General features: G+C 41.2%; 1 protein-coding gene across 1 annotated transcript in view; it reads right to left on the minus strand.

Moving 5' to 3' along the window:
• Nucleotides 1–20,275, minus strand: part of CCDC148 (coiled-coil domain containing 148) — a 98,627-nt gene that overhangs the window by 59,430 nt on the left and 18,922 nt on the right. The window contains exons 2-8 of the mRNA XM_077936382.1: nucleotides 12,550–12,612; nucleotides 11,077–11,198; nucleotides 5,897–6,000; nucleotides 4,105–4,178; nucleotides 2,913–3,067; nucleotides 2,435–2,530; nucleotides 2,158–2,339 (exon numbers count right to left, since the gene is read on the minus strand). Coding sequence (XP_077792508.1) covers nucleotides 2,158–2,339; nucleotides 2,435–2,530; nucleotides 2,913–3,067; nucleotides 4,105–4,178; nucleotides 5,897–6,000; nucleotides 11,077–11,198; nucleotides 12,550–12,604 — 788 coding nt within the window. The 5' untranslated portion in view covers nucleotides 12,605–12,612. The remainder of the gene's footprint in view (nucleotides 1–2,157; nucleotides 2,340–2,434; nucleotides 2,531–2,912; nucleotides 3,068–4,104; nucleotides 4,179–5,896; nucleotides 6,001–11,076; nucleotides 11,199–12,549; nucleotides 12,613–20,275) is intronic.

The following is a 20,275-nucleotide window of genomic DNA, read 5'->3' on the forward strand; positions in this document are numbered from 1 at the left end:
CAGTTGCTGCGGGCCCACTCTTCCCCACCAGGCCTCCAGAACTGCTTCTTCTTATGCAGTGTGTGTGTGTGTCACAGAGAGGTAGAGGTGGAACAGAGGGTGATGTGACTGCAATACAGTGAGCCTGGGGGGTTGGGGGACCTAGCAGTGAAGCTCAGAAGGAGAAACCCAGGGATGGGGGCATCAGCAGGGGGAGGAAACTGAAATGGATGGAACCGAAAATGAACAGAATTATGAAAAGGGGAAAGAATTTTTTTAAATGAAAAGAGAGGGACAGGCCTCCACAAGTGATCAGATCTAACCTGTGCTGATGGAGGGAGTCAAAACAGAGATGGGAGTGAAGTGTGTGTGTGTGTTGTGCAATTCTGCAATGCTGCGCACTCTCCCAATGTTTAGCTCTGATCCTCTCCACCACTAGCATACAGCCCCTGGCAGATTGTCCTGGAGGGAATGGGACCCTTAGGAAAAGAAAGCTTTCCCTGCCCTTGCTCTAAGACTTCCACGACACCAGGGACATTCACAGCCCAGTCCTCTGCTCCACCGTGCAGTGACAGCGGCACGTGAAGTGACATAATGGTTCCAGCACTTACACAAGGAGACAATGCCTTCCCTTGTTGCGTTTCTGGGATGCGACAGTAACAAACATGCAGTTTTTTATATCCCGGTTTTGTGTGTGATACAGCCAAGGCGTCATTTGTAGGAAAGGAATTTAAAGTGGAATAAGAGAGGTTAAGGAAGGGGTGTGAACACATACAAAGAGGGTAAGCACATGAAGCTGTCTTATACAGGCAGACCACTAGCTCACCAAGCGTCCCCAGTCTGATGCATTCCAGAGCTTCTGGCCTACAACTCACATCAGCCCAGCCAATGTGGCTAGCAGCCAGGGATTATGGGAACTGTACTCCACAATATTTAGAGGGCCCCATGTTGGAGAAGTCTAGTTGATTCCAAAGGTCTATGATTGCATAAAAGAACAAACCAGAGGCCATATATATATGACTTTGAGGTCAAGCATTATGACTGTGGTGAAAGATGTCAAGCATATTACACTGATTATTGAACACACCAAATATTTAGATAGTAAACTGAAAGGGCTTGGACATTTACTGCCATATCATGAAGAAATATTGGAATGTTCTAGGCACTTACTTGAAGACTAAGTGTTCTTCTTAGGACCCTTTTATGGATACAGCCAAGCAGAAATTGTTAATGTCACAATTGCCCTCTTGTCTAAGTGGATATAAAATGCTTTAGTACACAAAAGGCACATGGGCTGCATGACTAGAGGCTTTGGTGATGCTCCTAAGATAGTATAAAGACTCTTTTTAGGTGCAAGCCAGCATGCTTTAATTGTTCCAGCAGTCAACTGGTATGCATGTAGGCTAAGAAAATAAACATATTAGAAAATGGGATTTCAAGCTGTTTATTCAATTCATTCTTCATGTTGGGGATTAGCAAATGCCACCATTCAAAAGGCCACAGAAGTACTCCTGTTTGTACAACATTAATATAAAAATGTACTCGCAGTTCATATTTGTATTCCAGAAATAGGAGGCTGGGGTAGTAGAAATGACAAACTTGCCTAACATTAAAAAGTCTTTTGAACTATTATGGTTCAAGTCCCTGAATTTGTGACAGCAACTAAATCACACCACATTGGATTAGGCTTTTCCCATCATGCCTGCCTATCTGCATATAAACACAGGATTGTAAAAACTGAGAAGACTGCACTTCTTAGTGAAATGGCGCAAAGGTGTAGATTTAATAGTTGTACGAGCAACTGATCAAGATTTCTTCAAGTAAAATAAAAATAATAATTTCAGTATGAATTAGCATAATTACAAAATGGGGTGTGGAATGAAAGGACTGCATCCATAGCAAACACAAAGGCATTTACCACAGACCATACTTCTGGTGATTTAACCCTCTTGAATATTTCGCTTATTGTTTGAGACAAGGCACTTTAGAAAGAGACCGTTCTCTCAGCTGTGCAAACAGTTACTGACTATTTAATCCCCTAGAGCTGGGCAGAAAGTCAACTATGCCACTGTGTTGAACAAAAGAGATGCAATGTAAATCCAACCCCCCTATCAGAAGACTTCAATACCCAAACGTTTTGCCTAGCCCTTGAAGAAACATGACATCAGATTCTATTACCTTGATATGACTTTTAAGTCTTGATCAATCTCTTGGAACTTCAACCAATATTCATCTGCCAGTTTGTGAAATTCTGTCAACACTGAAGCCTTCAAATCAGGATATGGGCATTCCAAGGCCAATAACTGTGGTGGAATCTCACAAAAAAGTGCAGGCCTCTCTCCTGAAGAACATGCCAGTGCCTACAATAAAAATCAGAAGTCGTTAACCTGTAAATTCAGTAGAGTTCTTGTTCATGCAATTAAATTCAAACAAATGAATGTCTTCATATTCTTACTTCATTGGTGCACTCTTCAAGCTCTCGTTCCAAAGCTTCTTTCTCCAGATTAAGTTTTTCCAAAACTACTTTCTGTTGTTCCTTCACAAATGCAACCTGATTTTGTGAAATATTGTGATATAAAAGCATCATTGTGGCTGGCATTTCTCACTACTTCATACATTGCATTTTTATTCTCCCTCCAACCCACTTCAATAAGCTCAGGAAGCTTCTCCCCACCAGCTTTAGCCTCACCGTGAGGATCAGCCTCACTCGCAATTCAGATCAGGCTGTGTGTGACTGGCCCAAGGTCAACCACTGAGCTTTCTGGCAGCATGGGGACCTGAAGCTGGCCCTCCCAAGGCCCTAGGCCAACATTCTAGCCACCATCCAGACTGGCTCTCCCCAATGGCATAATTCTGTTTAACAGGTTCTGCATTCCTATCTGCAGAACAAGAAAATATGGGTACAGGTGACTGACACAAGCAAACAAACCAACCTGTTCCAACACTGCATCTGGGTTAAATTGATATTCTGGGCATTGGTAGTTGGCCTGCCATTCCAATAGGCGGTACCTCAAATCTTCCCTAAGCTGCCAGATAGGTTGTACTGTGTTTGCTTGGAATGTTTCCAGTTCCTTTGATAACTGATACTCTATAATAAATTAAATACAAATTAGGATCGTTGCTTGGGTTTAAGAAAAGACAATTAATTATTAGTGTGCCTTTTCCAGCAAATTAATTCTCTTAATTAAACAACAACAACAGGCTTGTCAAAGAATAAAACAGAGTGAGCACAGTATTCCTGCCTATCCATCTCCTTTTGGTAATCTTGTGGATGGCCATTGGAGGAGGGCTCCATCACTCAAGGCTTGTCCAAGTCTCTGTTTGCCACACTGCTTTTCCCCAGGAAAACCCATGGTTCGACTGATGAATTGAACCAAATGGCAACTGGGTTTTTCGCAGGTTGCGGTTTGTTCTGCTTCAGCAGTAAAGAGAGTTTTTTCTAGGGGCATGCTGTGGGGCAAACACAAAACCACTTGGACCCGTGCTTTCTAGGCATGGGATAAGTAGAAGCGTGGACAAGCCCTCAGTTCATTCTTTCGAGCTGTTCCAAAGACTTGCTTGTGGGCCCGAACCAATGGCTTCAAGTTACAAGAAAGGAGATTCTGACTAAACATCAGGAAGACCTTTGACGGAGGAACAGATTTCCTTGGAAAGTGGTGGACTCTCCGTCACTGGAGGTTTTTAAGCAGAGATTGGATGGCCACCTGTCATGGATGCTTTAGTGAGATTTCTGGATTGTAGGAGGTTGGACTAGATAACCCTCAGGGTCCCTTCCAACTCTACCTCTACCTACCTCTGTGCCTATGAGAAACAGCACTAGATTTCCCTTCTCACCCTCTCAACTCCACACTTATGAGTAACCCAGCCAGATGGGCGGGGTATGAATTATTATTATTATTATTATTATTATTATTGAAAGACTCCTCATCACAGCCAGGGTTTGTTTTCTTCTGTCCAAGCAAAAGCACCCAGGATGACAAATTGAATGGGTTTGGAGGTGACAAAACCTTCCATCTCATAATATTAAGTTACATTATTCATGTGCAATTTTACTTTGAATCCATCAGCATATAAATATTTATAAAGACCTGGTTTAATCAAGAAATAATATGAGAAAGTACTTACTGAAGCCCCACAAGTCCAAAAGCCATTCACTTCCTTCATCAAAGAAGTTTTGTAGTTCAGATTCTAGTTTTTTCCTAAAATGAAGAATTTTGGTTCAGACATACTCATTTCTTTCATATCCACAGACCAAACAGAAGAGAAAAAAAGCCAAGGCTAGTCATTCACTTAAATGCAACTTCATTTCATGATCCATGGAATATTGTATGTCTTTCTTAACATCCTTTTCTTGCGGCAACAAAGTGAACTGAAATCTTCACCAATGGATTCCCAGAAACTAGAATAGTATTTCTCAAGTGAAACAGTTCATTTAGTCCACCTAAATTTTTTTCAGCATTTCCAGTGCCGATACCACTTTTTGTACACTGCATCCACCCACAACGTTCTCTTTCTCCCTTATTCTTCGAATTGCTTTGGGGTGGGGGCTGATTTATTCCTAGGCTTTGTGCCTTGGCCTGACTGCCCATAATGATTATGCTTCTTCTGTATTCACTCCCCATTTTGCTATGCCTTTCCTACACCAGAATCCTGGTACAAAATGCAACAAACCCATATTTGACTCAATCTGGTCCGCTATTGCCAGGTGCACATCTATATTCCATCCTAGTATATCACTCCTAACTTCTCACATCTAGTATCTTCACTTTCAGCTACCCAGCTTCAACCTCCTGGCTGAAATTGAAGAACATTACCACCTTCTCTGCATCCTCTAGCACCTCCTTTCTTGCCTCGGTATTGCATTAGGCCATCCACAGATTCAATCTAGGTTGTGAAAAGCCTTGTCTGTGCTCGAGTTCCTGTACATGACTTCTCAAAAGATGTGTAGGAGCAGTTATAGGGCTGCAATGTCAAGGATCCTCACTCTCTCCTGAACAATATGTTTTGGGAGGAATACAAACTTCTGGCTTATGATCACTTTCTAGCCTTTTCTGCTCCCCTTCCCACCATGGAAGCCATCATAAATCAGCTTTGTTCTCTATAAGTCTCTTCAGGTGGGAAATCTATCTATAGCCTACTACTATGAACTGCAAGAAGTCTCACTTCCTAGTTCTCAGAATTACCTCGGCCAGCCCAATGTGCTGTTGCAATTACCAGCACCAACCTGTGCTCAAGTCCATTCTCATATACTGGTGACCCTGTCCTTCAGAAGCATAACCTGCTACCCAGGTCCCTCCTTCTCTAAAAGTCATTTCCACTTTTCTGGCTCCTCACAATATCACAGGAACATCCCTGTGGTTGCAGCACTCTATTGCTCTCAACTGTGGTAGACTATTTGCTACAGCAGCCATCCTGTCTCCGTACCCCAGTAAGTACAGTGGTACCTCGGGTTAAGTACTTAATTCGTTCTGGAGGTCCATTCTTAACCTGAAACTCTTCTTAACCTGAAGCACCACTTTAGCTAATGGGGCCTCCTGATGCTGCTGCGCCGCCAATGCACAATTTCTGTTCTCATCCAGAAGCAAAGTTCTTAACCTGAGGTACTATTTCTGGGTCAGTGGAGTCTGTAACCTGAAGCGTATGTAACCTGAAGCGTATGTAACCCGAGGTACCACTGTAGTGTCAATCCATTCACTGTCCAGAAGTGGTATGCAAATCAGATCTTCCATCTCCCCTCCCCGACTAATTCTGACATGACACAGATATTTCCATTTGGTATGTTTTCAGAAGGCTAAAATTCACCAACCATTATATGCTCAATTATCTTTTAACAGATATCTGTTAAGCTATGCCTGCTGCACCTTACCCTTGTACTATCAATTTCTGAATTGCTTGATCAAACTTTCCCACTTCTTACCGGCTTCTGTGCAGTCTTTTGTGCTCTGACCACCACACTTGATTATGCCGCTTCTGCAGCATTTGTTCTTTGTTGATTTTTGAAGCGTGTTCAGTCTTTTTAATCTAGGTAGAAGATTATTTTTTTTAAAAAGTAAGTATAATAAATTTATAATTTTATATAAATATAAGATGAGTTCTGTGGGCCTCTAAAATTGTTTCTTCAAAGACAAGGCTCTGGTTGCTCCTGTAGGTCAATGGCTCATGAATAATCAGAACCACAGTTAAATTAAAAGGAAATTTGTTCTAGAAACAAAGGCCATTTATACACTGCCCCAATCTACCTCATGCTGTACCAGCTGCTGCTCTCAGCTTTGCACATCCAGCCACCAGCTGCCATTCAAGTGTAACACAAAACTCACAAATGTCAGTAATCTAGTCCACTATTTATGTGTAGAAACCAAGAAAGTAATAATAAGTTACCTGTTCACTCACAACCAATTTATGTCTATTTCAAAGAAAGCCAAATATTATTTTTAACGTGCCTATAAATATACCAACATGGTATATGTCTTCCAACCAAACACTTAGAACAGTGTAACAAAACAAAACCCGCTATATAAAGCAAGTAACCAATAACTAAGTTTTTGTTGGTTATACCAGCCTTCTCCAACCTTGTGCATTCCAAAGGTTTTGGACTACAGCTCCCATCATCCCTGACGATTGGTCATGATGCCTGGGGCTGATGGGAGTTTTAAGGCCAACATCATCTTTGGGCACCAGGTTGGGGAAAGCTGGCTTAAATATTTCCAGCTTTTCTTTTGACTCAAATCAAAACTATAAATCAGGATCCCATCTATAAATGTGCACTTTGACATTTGCTGCATGGTAATGGTGTATGTGTGATTCTGCTGTTCAAACCAAAACCATTGCTTATAATTATTATTATTTAGTTACCTATTATTTTCCTCTCTTCCTTGGAAATTTATTTCAAGATATTTTATTTTTAAATCAGTTAATTACAGTTATATCCCACGTTTCCTCCAAAGAGCTTAAGATGGTACACATGCTTCTCCCTCTCTTAATGATAGTCCTGGTCCAAGATCACCCAGCAGGCTTCAGGGCTGAGTGGTGATTTGAACCCTGGTCTCCAAGGTCCTAGTTCAGCACGTTAACCACTGTACCACACTCTGCAGAAACAGGACTTATCTTTCCTCCCCTGAATGCCTCCAAAATCAGAAGGGTTGGAGTGTCCTCTGGAATGAATTAGGATGGAGGGGCAAGAGGAAGAATGGGAATTCTGTCACATCCAGTGGTGCGATATTGGATCTTACCATAGTATTTCATTGTTCAAAGTTTTATCGAGTGCACAGAGAACGACGATATTGGGTGGAATTGTATAAAGTTAATAATAAAATATATGAAAGGGTTCCCGTGGAGAAACAGCAATATGTAAAGGCAAAGGTAAAGGGAACCCTGACCATTAGGTCCAGTCGCGGATGACTCTGGGGTTGTCATTTCGCTTTACTGGCCGAGGGAGCCGGCGTACAGCTTCCGGGTCATGTGGCTAGCATGACTAAGCTGCTTCTGGTGAACCAGAGCAGCGCACGGAAATGCTGTTTACCTTCCCACCGGAGCAGCACCTATTTATCTACTTGCACTTTGATGTGCTTTTGAACTGCTAGGTTGGCAGGAGCAGGGACCGAGCAACAGGAGCTCACTCCGTTACGGGGGATCTGGAATCATAGGCAAAGCCAAGTCTATAGGTTTTTTGCACTCCTTTTATCGCATACTGATGTAATTACTATCATTACCACATCCATTCCAGAAGAAGTCGACAGTAAGAAGTAACCTTAGTGACACCAGCTCTTTTGAATGGGAGAAAGCAAAACATTATCCAAAACATTAAGTGCACACACACTTGAACATATTATGACAGCAGCTTTCCACTTGGAAACATCATGTGGAAGTGTGTTACTCGGGAAAGATGTGGTAATGCATTTGGCATTCAGACCTGTCTATGGGGTGGGAAGCACCATGTAGAGATTGTGCAAAGCTCCCCAAACCATTGCCTTCTACCCAGGAACTTCCTGCAGTGCTGATTTGGCAATTCAGCTGTAAAGCAGAAACACAACTCCTCTGCTGGGATCTTTGTGTCCATGCTTAAAAGTACGTTCTGCTTTGGCACAAGGATTCTCAGTGTGCTGACGCTGCTGATCTTTCATGCAGACTGTAATGTCTCTGTCTGTAGAGCCGGCAGGGAGGGGATCAGTGACAACTTGCAAGGGAAACAGCATGAACTGGCGTGAGTACTAGAGCTAATTGCAGCAGCCATTGGGAGATGCTTATGGGGACAGTGAAAACACATCCAATCCTGGCAGGATATATGCACTCTACAGCTTAAGCAACAAACAGAGCATCTGCAGAAATGACACATTCCAGTTCCAACAAAAGTACAGTGTGATGTCATTATTTTCCCCATGGGGGGAAATGCTTAGAGCTCTCCATTATCACTGTGACTACTGCTCTCTCTCTCTCTCTCTCTTTTCTATTGCTCTCTCTCTCTCCTATCTATACTTCCAGTGTTGCTTTAAAAATGACACACTCCTTAAAAAACAACCAGGCATATTCTTTTTCTACAGCACCTGATCCTAGGACTAGCTTTCTGTCCTCACACTGGCTGACTAGATGCCTATGGGAAATTCACAAGCAGGATTTGAGCGCAATAGTTCTCTCCCACTCGTGATTCATGGCAACTCGTACTCAGAGGTACACAATCTTGGGACACAGTCACATGACTGGCAAATGCCAAGAACTATGAATGGAAACAGGAAAATAATGTCTAATTTGAAGTGTGTCCCTTACCCTGGCTCATTCTCTCACCCCCTTGGCTAATGCAGAATAAAAACGGAAAAGCCTAGAAATATGGGGATATTCCTAAAAAGCCTTCCTAAAGAACCATATATCTGGACACAAATGTTGCTTCCAGCTCCTTCTCTTTTCTTGCTTGTATAAATCAAAAATAATATGTACTTTGCCCCTACAAGCACAAAACCAACAGAACCAGCAAATTAAAGTTTCCAGGAATAATGGCTTTAGTACACTTACAAAAAAACGAACAGCACTGATGGGGTCAGCGCCATGAAGCACGGTTGCCCATGATGTGCCAGAGACATTTTGGGAGAGACACCATGTGTTTGTTTACTTATTTCAAAAAGCTTTTGATAAAGCCCCTCACCAAAAACTCCAGAGTAAGCTTAGCAGCCATATAATAAGAGGACAGTTACTGATTAAAGAACAGAAAGAGGAGAATGGGAATAAATTGTCAGTTCTCAAAATGGAAGGATGGAAAGCCTCTGCTTTTTAACTTGTTCATACATTATCTGGAGTTGGGGCAAGAAGTGAGGTGGCCATGTATGCTGGTGTTAGGGTAGCAAGAACAAAAAAAATGTGAGGATTTCCAAATGGATCTCTTCATACTGAGTGAATGGGTATTATGCTCAATCGAAACAAGTGAAAAGTGATTCAGATTGGGGCAAAAAAATCCTAACTTCATATACACACTTCTGTGGTCTGAAGTGGCAGTGACTGACCAGGGAAGAGATTTTGGAATCATGGCAGATCATCCAATGAAAATGTCAGCCAGTGTGCAGCAGCTGTGAAAATGGCACATTCCAGAGTAGGGATCAGTAGCAAAGGGATTGAAAATAAAACTGCCAATAGCATAATACTGTTATACCAACATATTGTGCATTTGGAATACTGTTTACAGATCTGGCTGCCACACTTCAGAAAGGCTTTTGCAGATCTAGAAAAAGTTAAGAAATCAGAATGGTTCTGAGGCAGAAACAAATCAGCAACTGGGGCTTAGTTTACAGAAACAGTCAGCAGGTGTAAAGGATTATGCATCGTGTGCAGAAAATGGACAGAGAAAGTTTTCCTCCCTCTCTCATAATATGAGAACCAAGGAACAACTAATGAAGCTGAATGGTGCGAAATTCAGAACAGGCAAAAGAGTACTTTTTCAGAAAGCACATGGAATTTCCCCCCACCAGTTGTCGTTATAGCCACCAATTTGATGGCTTTAAAATATGATTAGACAAAGTCACAGAAGAGAATGGTATCAATAGCTACTAACTATGAACAGTGTTTGAAACTCCCATTGTTCCCTGTTTAGGGAAGCTTTTAATGTTTAACAGACTATTGCATTTTAATATTTTGTTGGAAGCCGTCCAGAGCGGCTGGGGAAACCCAGCCAGAGGGGCAGGGTATGTATGTATGTATGTATGAATGAATGAATGAATGAATGAATGAATGAATGAATAAATAAATAAATAAATAGGTGCAGCTTGCGACAACGAATTTCATTAGCGCGAGCAGTTTCTGAGGTCTGGGTGCAGTATTGTGCCTAAGATTTCAGATTAAAACTGCAGAGTGAAAGGAAAGGAGGACCTGTGTCTGCCTCCCCACTTCCAGCTACTCTCTGAAGACTGGAGAAGAGACCCTCTTAAGAATATTAGTGGGGTGGGCAGGGGAAGAACTAGACCATGTGAAAAATGAACATAATGTTTTAGCTGCAGTTCATTCATTTTCAGCTTTGTATTCTTGTTATTTAAAAAAAGTGTCTAGACATTCCGTTGTTGTGCCCATAACCTAGGTTTAAGGTGCAATTTAGCTCCTAGCTTTTATATCTCAGTTTCTAACACTGGCTATGAAACCTATGTACTGCCTTCAGTATCAGAGTAAGTTTGACTCTATATCCCGCTTGCTGAGGAACACAAGTGGGGAGAGGGCTGTTGCACTCAGGTCCTGTTTGCAGTCTTCCCATAAGTAGCTGGTTGGCCAGTTTGAGAACAGGATGCTGGACTAGGTAGGCCTCTTCTTATGTTCATATTTCTATCAATTATTTTTGCTCTACGACTCAAAAAGTCTTTTCCTGCTCTAATAGGTAACATAGCACCCTCTTAGCAAATGTAAACAAGCCATGAGAAGTAAACTTGGCCCCTTTGCAGTTAGTCATTTAACAGTTAATTCTGTTACCCAATATCTAGCCATCATCACTCACTTTATATATTTTTTCAGTACCTTTACTTATGGACAGCAGAATCTCCTTGTGCATACATCAACCACCAGCTCCTATGACACTTTCGCCCTCAACATCTAAAGTTGCATTCTACATCCATCCGAAATCACAACACTTACCTTTAATAGAATGTTAGCAGATTCCAATTTCTTGGCTTCAGTCATTGCAAGTAGCTGCTCATAGTCAACAGGTTTATACTTGGAGCTCTTAAGGCCATTTTTCATACGAACCACCAAGCTTTCTAGTTGAAGCATGAAACAAATCAAACATGAATAAAGTCTCCAGCCATTATATGTTTTGAAACACAATGAGAACAAAAGAACTTTCTCTTTTAAAAACAAAGTTACTCCATCGCAATTATAACAAAACATGAATAGGAAAGACAACACATGACGCTTTTGGTTTTTTCCTGAAAAATACAAAAAAATATTTCATGCAAGCCACTGTCTCAGCGACCCAACACTTGAACTGAAGTGCCAGGCCTGTGAAGCTAGAGAAATATCAATAATCACCTAAGCAATGAACTGTTGCATATTATAGTGCCTATCAGTTCAAGCTTGCAGGCTCAGTATGGACCTCTGCTTGCAAGAAGGAAAAAGGTAACCGCCATTTGGGTCACTGAGACAGTGGCTTGCATGGCACTTAACTATCTGCTAATTAGAATGTAAAGAACATAGGCAGCTGCCTTATGCTGAATCAGATCATTGATCCATCTAGCTCACTACTGTCTACACTGACTAGCAGGGACGCAGGTAGCGCTGTAGTCTAAACCATTGAACCTCTTGGGCTTGCGGATTGGAAGGTTGGCAGTTTAAATCCCCGCAACGGAGTGAGCTCCCATTGCTCTGTCCCAGCTCCCGCCAACCTAGCAGTTCGAAAGCAGGCCAGTGCAAGTAGATAAGTAGGTACTGCTGTGGCAGGAAGGTAAACAGTGTTTCCATGCATTCTGGCTTCCGTCATGGTGTTCCGTTGAGCCAGAAGCTGTTTAGTCATGCTGGCCACATGACCCAAAAAGCTGTCTGTGGACAAACACCGTCTGCCTCAGCCTGAAAGCGAGATGAGCACCGCACCCCATAGCCGCCTTTGCCTGGACTGAACCGTCCAGGGTTCCTTTACCTTTACCATTCCTTTTCCTTTACCATTTCACTGACTAGCAATGACTTTTTCGGATTTCAGGTATGGTTCTCTCCCAACCCTACTTGTAGATGCTGGGGATGGAACTTGGGACCTTCTGCATGCAAAGCAGATGCTGTACACCTAAACTATGGTCCTTCCCCTGCTAAATGTTGCAAGAGCAGGACTCCTGCCAAACCCCATGATGCCTCTGTCCATCACAGAGAGAGGCTGACTGCTGCCACTGTGGGAAGCAAATACCCACCCACAAAAGTAGAAACAACTTCATCAAGCAATGTCGGCTAAATTTCCTAGAAGCCAGAGCATAGAATTATAGGATAAATCTCATAAATCATGAACTCCACATAAACTCTATGTAATAATCTCTGTGTAACTAATACAGCTGGCTAATACTGAGCAAGGCAAGCTGTGACACAAACACTGGAAATGGAACATTGAAATGGGTTTTAAAAGTCTACCTATATCGCTACTCCTGGGAGATGTAGTAAATCCTCGAAGGTCCCTTCCACTCATCTTAACACCTGTTGAACAAAAAAGCAAATTATTTATAAGACTGGGACAATACTTTAGAAAGAGAGAGTCACATTCATGTGTTTTTTGTATAGGGGCTTCTTTGTCTAGTGTGTACCCTGTTCATAGAATTTCACATTGCTCATCATATGAAACGGATTCTAAGGACAAGTATTACAGCAGCCATGTATATTTTACTGCGATTTTTTTTTTAAGGATAAAGCTTATAAACATGCAATCAAAGGTAATGCTATACTTGCATAATTTAGAACTGTTTGTTTTAAAATGACTTTCAGTTTGATTCTACTAATATTTCCTGGGCCACAACTCCCACTGAATCCAGAAAGCCTTACTCCCAAGTACATGTGCATACATTCACAACCCTAGAAACCATGTGGGAATCAAATACTGTGAAGCACAGTAATTTGCACTGACGTTACAATCCAATGCTAAATAAAAGCTATAAAGCTACTTGCACTTGCAAGGAAGCAAGAATGTAAACAAAAGTTTCTCATATCCCATGCTACTAAGGTTATACCACCAACCAGAGACTACTTTCTATTTGTGGATTTATGAATCTGGGTTTTCTTCAGTTGGATCTGTAGGCGAAACAATGGGTCAAATAATGGTCTGGATGTGGGCTAATAAACTGAGCCTTAATCCAGACCAAACAGATACACACCTGGTCAGGAGAGATATTGATTTAACTGAGATTCAGCTGGTTTTGGATGAGGGAGCACTCCTCTTGAAAATCAGTTTGGGAGTGCTCCTGAATCGGGCTTTGCCTCTGGATGTCCAGAGAGTAGCTGTGGCCAAGGGTGTCTATGCAGCTTAGGCTGGTCGTGTACCAGCTATTCCCATTCCTGATAAGATAGATCTAGACAGAGTAACACATGCATTCACTACATCCAGATTGTATTACTACACCCTGCCTTTGAAGAGTCTTCAGAACCTTCAGTTTGTACAAAATGCAGCAGCAATGATGCTAGTAGGCATTTGACCATGGGAACATATTGGTCCTCTTCTGTAACAATTTGTTTGCGGATACAATTCTAAGTACTGAAGATTAACCTGTGAAGCCCTATAGGAATTGCATCAGGGCTACCTGGAGACAGTCTTCCTGTCTACCAGCCTGTTCACTCCCTGAGTTCTACCAGAGAACCCCATCACTAAGTCCTGCCCAGGGCTTAGGCACAATTGGCTGGAAGAAGAGAGAGGGCATCCTCAGATTGTAGAATACCTTATCCCTTGGGCCCCCTTTCTTACTCCCTCTCAACCTATTAGTTTAAAATTCCAGGATATGGCAAGCATGTAGACGAGTCAGGCAGACTTTGTTTTATGTGCCAAGTCCATTTCCATTTTTAAGATCTTTTGTTTTTAATTGTTGTAGCTACCCTCAAGCAATGCAAACATAATGGAATGGTGGGGTGTATATTTCCTAAAATAAGCCATGCATTCACTTGTCTATGATTAACTGAAATCAGTGGGGCTTACTGCACTATAGGACTGTACTATAAATGCCATACGTTTTGGAATTGAAACTTGAATCAATGCATTTAAAGAGTATGGTCACAATAAACCTCAAACATGTTTTATCTAAATTGCTGGCTTTTGTACATAATATTCTCTAATAACTACCTCTGACCACACCTACTTTTTTTAAAAAAAATCTCAAGTAGATAGTGCCAATGTAAAACAAAGAGAAAGTGACAACTCTCCCACTTGCTACAAGTAAAACCCTTATTTGCTAACAGCAAGCCTGCCAACTCTCCTAAAAGGAACAAGATCATATCTCATCTGCATTTGCTAATATATTTAAATAAGCTTTATAGCAAATTCCTCATTGCCAAGGATAGAGACCGAACTAAAATTAATTAGCTGGATTTAGGAAAAAAAAATCTTTGGTTAGGCTGGTTTAAAGCTGTCCAGATGGCAAACGGGAGCCATTATAATTCTGCAAGTTTAAAGGTTGAGCCAATGAAACAGATGTTCTGTGCTGCTCTATAGTAGGTCATCCTTTATATGCTAATAAGAATATTCAAATATAAAATCTGTGCAATAATTAAATCTTAACTCTACTCAAAACCAACTTTAAATCCCATTTGGATGGGAAAGAGCACAAAGCGACCTCAGAATTCCTTAGAAAGATTAGATGTGAAACGTGTCACACACTCACGTCTTTCTGCTGCTTTGCTAGTTGGCAAGCTCCTCACCGACAATGTAACAAGGGATGGCTTGCTGTTGACTTGTGTAGATACATTATCCAGTCCTTAGCTGGCGGCAGAAAGAGGAAATTCCAACAGGAAACCTTAAAGGAGTGCTTCCTCACAGGAGTGTTGACCAAATTCAGAGTAATTTTTAAATTGCACAAGTATTTTGTATAAAGAATGTGGGTTTTGCTTTCACAGAGAGCTGTGTCAGAGTAACCTCTATGCTTACAGCAGCATGGGTAGCTGAGATTCAACAATTCAGACAGCAAGAAAAGCAGTTCACATTCTTATTAAGTCATGTGACAAAACCAATGGACAGTATGTAATGAAGTTGTTCCGTTTGCAAAAAGACTTCTGGCTGGTGGCTGCGCAACAGAACTTTCCCTCCTTTGCCTCCCCCAGCACACTCCCTGAAGGTGTTCTAGGGATTTTGCCAAGTCTCCGGAGCAGATTTGGGGATGGCATGGGGAAGCGCAGGAAGAGGGAAAGTAGGGGGAAGGTCTATGAGCACAAGGACTTCTGTTTGTGCAATGGAACTACTCTGACGGTGAACAGTTTCAATGGTTTTTAAAATTAGAGTCCCTATTAGCAGGGCTTTTTTTCAGCCAGAACTTACCAGAACTCAGTTCTGGCACCTCTCAGAGTGGCACCATTACCATAAGGGAACAAGGGAGGTGTTCATGGTGAGCACCTCTTTTTCTAGATAAATAGCACTATTAGGAACAAGTTATCATTATATCAGAACTACATGATATGGAGGATTCATGGATGCTACTAGAAACACTAGCCCCTGTCTACTTCCCTTCCCTTATAACATCTAATACTGCATAACACATGACATGACAGCACCACTGAGAGTTCACCCACGAAAAGCTGCAACCACTGAGAAAGTTGAAAGAGCAACAAGCAGCGTAATGTAACCATGTCATGCATTTCGGACAGGACAGAGGAAGTAGTACTACAGGGTGTTGTTTCTGGCAGAAGCCAACATAAAAGGAAAATATTGTATGACTAAAACATGGTCTCTCACTGTGAGCTGCAATCATGACACGGTGCTGTAAGATAAATAAAGCTGTTTAAGAGGACCATCACTGAAATGCAGCTGGCCAATTTAATCTGGAATTTTGTAAGCATGTGCTTGTGATTCTCTCAGTAGTATAAGTCTGTATAATTCTGGCTGGATTAAAGAATAAATATGCAATACAGTGGAACCTCGGTTTTCGAACATAATCCGTTCCAGAAGACCATTTGACTTCTGCAACGTTCGAAAACCGAGGTGCAAAGGGCAGTCTGCAAATTTACAGAGAAAATTGAGAAAAATACGGTGGTACCACAGCGGAAGCCATTCGAGTTCCGAAACGTTCATCAATGGAGACATTCAAAAACCGAGGTACCACTGTATAGGAAATAGAATAATACAAGTGGGACTTGCAACATAAAGTGACAGTGTGGTGTGGTTCTGCTTATGATTCCAACTGCCAAGCCATGCCTTCTATCGGGATATTTCCTTTTAGTTCCTTCAACCCAGTTTTGCCATGTATTTCCCTGTTCCTCCTATAAAAGACACATTCTGGGGCCAAGGAGCATGCTTAGTTTGCACTTATCTATTTTTAGATTTTTGCCCTCATAGAACTCTTCGATTTTATCTACTTCTGAAAACCCTGGGTTTCCCCCAAGAATGCTGACACTTCCCATTTGCTTCTCATTGGTCCCATTTTGGTTATATAGCCATCAAAACTCAGCATCTCTGTTTCCACTTACTGCACAAGGGCTATCAACCTAGCACCCATGAAGGCCTTCATAGGTGGCCCCAGACTCTGAGCTTTACTTTTTTTAAAAAAAAAAGTCTCTAACTCTATAAAGGTAAAAAAGGTAAAGAACCCCTGGATGGTTAAGTCCAGTCAAAGGTGACGATGCGGTGCGGTGCGGTGTTCATCTCGCTTTCAGGCCAAGGGAGCCAGTGTTTGCCAACAAACAACTTTCTGGGTCATGTGGCCAGCATGACTAAAACACTTTGGGTGCAACATGAAACCAAAGCGCATGGAAATGCCATTTACCTTCCCGCCGCAGTGGTACCCATTTATCTACTTGAACTGGCATGCTTTCAAACTGTGAGGTTGGCAGGAGCAGGGACCGAGCAACGGGAGCTCACCCCGTTGCAGGGATTCGAACCACTGACCTTCTGATTGGCAAGCCCAAGAGGCTCAGTGGTTTAGACCACGCCGCAACCCGTGTCCCGCATTACTCTATAAAGTTATTCTATGATTCTATGAAGCAAAATGTGCAGATACTCTTCTAAGTAATTTATGTGAAATAAGCCAGTATGGTTGCTCCTTCCTGTCTGTGTTTTTAGCCAAAATCTTAAGTGAGAGCTATGACTGATGAGAGAGTTGTTTGGACATGAGGCAATGGGTCTCCCTCCCCTTTAATGCATTTTTCCTGCTTCTGTCTTATTTTCTAGACAAAAATTAAACAGGTTAAGGCCTTTCTCACATTGTTATAGGGAAAGTTTCACCATGACTGCCCTCTCTCTCATTTTGCTGTATGCCACACTCCCCCAATGGCAGCCATTTTGTGTCATGTCACACTCCCAGCACTTCTCTCTCTCTAGAGAGAGAAAAGTTTAATTGTTGGATTTTAATTAGTGCTATCATAATACATTTTGTATTTCAATGATCAGAGAAAACAATTTTGTTTGAAACTTTGGCTGCTGGCTTTGAATTTAGTTATTTCAACTCGTGTGTACGTGCAGCTTTAAACACCGTATGCACACATATTGGAACCCAGATTGGAACAGAGTTCCCAAACGTATGTACATCTGGCTATGCCAATCCTCATTTTACTTATTTGCTGGAGGAAACAGCAGAACAGAACTGGAGTGCATGCAGCAGATATTTTTGTCACAATAAATGTGGAACTGAGCAAATACTTTGAGGAAATCACCTAAAACATTTTCCTTCCACAAAACAGTTCTTGGTACTGGCAGTGAATGGATTTCCCCCATAAACTTGTGACAGTAATAACATCTATATGAATTTTAGTTTTTCCAATTAAGCAACATTGAGTGGTTGATGGCAAAGCCAACCAAATACAACAATAATTCACACAGTCTCTCAATATATAACATGTAAACCCATTTTTAATAATAAGCCTCCTCACCCTCCACTATAACACGTATAATCTTAATTGTAATTACAGTCATATAAGCATGGGATCATGTTTATAAATGACTTCTGTGCTTTGGGAAATGTCACCTTTTATTTTGTAATTTATCTCAAAGCTTGAAGAGACCTTTCCACACATAATGCTTAACTGAGATGTTTAGAACATAAAGAATCTCCCTAATTTCTTATGAAAGAAACAGAGTTGCAGCACGTTTTACTTCTTTAGGTATTTTAAACCCATTGTAAAGAGTTAATTTATACCCAGTTCACCAACAGGACTGAATTCTCTGTTTTAGTCTCAACATGTTTGGTAATAGCTTTAAAGTACCCTTTGGCCCAGCATTAACATACTTTGTTCTTAAACTGTACTTATCTCTCTTCTTTGCAAGATATACTTGAAAGACCATTTTGCTCATAGTCCTAGTAATTTCTCCATTTATGGTACCAAATGTATTTTGCAATTTAATCCTTAAGCAATTCCTTGTAAAGCCCACACTGGCCGCAACTTCATTGCAAAGAGTACTTCAGAGGAATTAACTTTTGGTCTGATACCATCTTAAGTAATGATGATTTCATTTAGAATTCACTAGCCTTAGCAAAGAGGCTATAATCATTATCACCAGAGTTCCATCCTACAGAAAACTCAAAACTGAATGAAATTTCATACTTAGCTTCTTTGGTTAGGTTAATCAGTATTAGAATTATTGGCTCTGGTTTTGTATTTTTAATAGACTACTGAAAATCTCACTGCTATACAAAAATGGTAGAAATGAAGGTCTGATAACAAAAATCTGATCCATTGTTATTATGATATAAATTTGTACAAAAACTTGTTACCAATGCAATGAAAAAGTGCAATACAATCTCTTCTGGAATGCTAACAAGTTCTTACCTACCAAATGTATTTGTTAGGCTACCTTTACACATTAAATCTATCGGTATATTCTCATATCACTTTAGTTAGGTGCCTCATAATACGCTACCCTGTTCATCTGCAATCAAGAGGAGTAAAAAGATGGATTTTCATTGTATGCTTAGCATGATTTAAAGGTGACTGTAGTGCCTAGGAGAAGCTTTCAGATTCAAATCTAGTGCTGAAGGAGTTCTGAGCCAAATCCCTCTGACTCAAACAGTTGTCATAGGGCAAATAGAGGTTAAGTGAGCCCTCCTCCGACGCCAAGTCCCTTCTCCCTTACAGACACTTTATTTTTTTATTATTATTATTAAAAATGCAGTAAAATGGCTACAATTTTACATTAAGTAAAAATGAATATAATAGTGGAAATAACTTAAAAATGCATTACAGCAGGATAACATGGTGGCAAAATGTGTTACATCAGTCAAAACTACATACAAAAATATGTTTATTAGTTTACCCCAAAATGCAAAAGAATTTTCTTGAGAATTTTTTAAAAAGAAAAATCTTTTTTTGTAGGAATGTGGAATTTAAGACTGGAAAAATGAGATGACGAGAGAACTGAAATTGACAGATTCTTCTGTCCCTAGAGTAGGCTCAGGATGCTGGGTAAAGGTAAAGGTAAAGGGGCCCCTGACCATTAGGTCCAGTCATGGACGACTCTGGGGTTGCAGCGCTCATCTCGCTTTATTGGCCGAGGAGCCGGCGTACAGCTTCCTGGTCATGTGGCCAGCTTCTGGCGAACCACAGCAGAGCACGGAAACGCTGTTTACCTTCCCGCCTGAGCAGTACCTATTTATCTACTTGCACTTTGACATACTTTCAAACTGCTAGGTTGGCAGGAGCAGGGACCAAGCAAAGGGAGCTCACCCCATCACAGGGATTCGAACTAGGGATTGGCAAGCCCTAGGCTCTGTGGTTTAACTACACAAATACTTGAACTGCTGGTGCAGTAGCTTATAAGGCATGAACATGGGGTTTAAAAACAAAAACCCAGTTTTAAAAAGGAACCTGTCCTATGAATAAGGCGCCCAGTTCCCTCACATTCTGTTGTCTTAAAAGCAACAGAGTTCATGCAATCCAGTCGGAACTGTGCAATTAAGAACTCGCAGGTCAGAAAAGAAGCTAAATTTAAAAGACACCAACAATCCACATACGCTCATATGTATAATATATGCATAGCGATGGCATTGTTGTAATTATTACTTTTCCCCTCAGAAATGACAGCCATAAAAGAGCAGGGCAGGACACTGTGCTGCACATTGTCACTCTTGTATAAATTACAGCAACCTCATAAGCATGGTGGGATATTAGACTGACATACTGTACTACACATGAGTAACTTTGCATGCGTGACCAAGTCCAATTAGCTAAAAGAAGATCG

The sequence above is a fragment of the Podarcis muralis genome, chromosome 1, assembly GCF_964188315.1.
Source record: "Podarcis muralis chromosome 1, rPodMur119.hap1.1, whole genome shotgun sequence".
NCBI classification, from domain to species: domain Eukaryota; kingdom Metazoa; phylum Chordata; class Lepidosauria; order Squamata; family Lacertidae; genus Podarcis; species Podarcis muralis.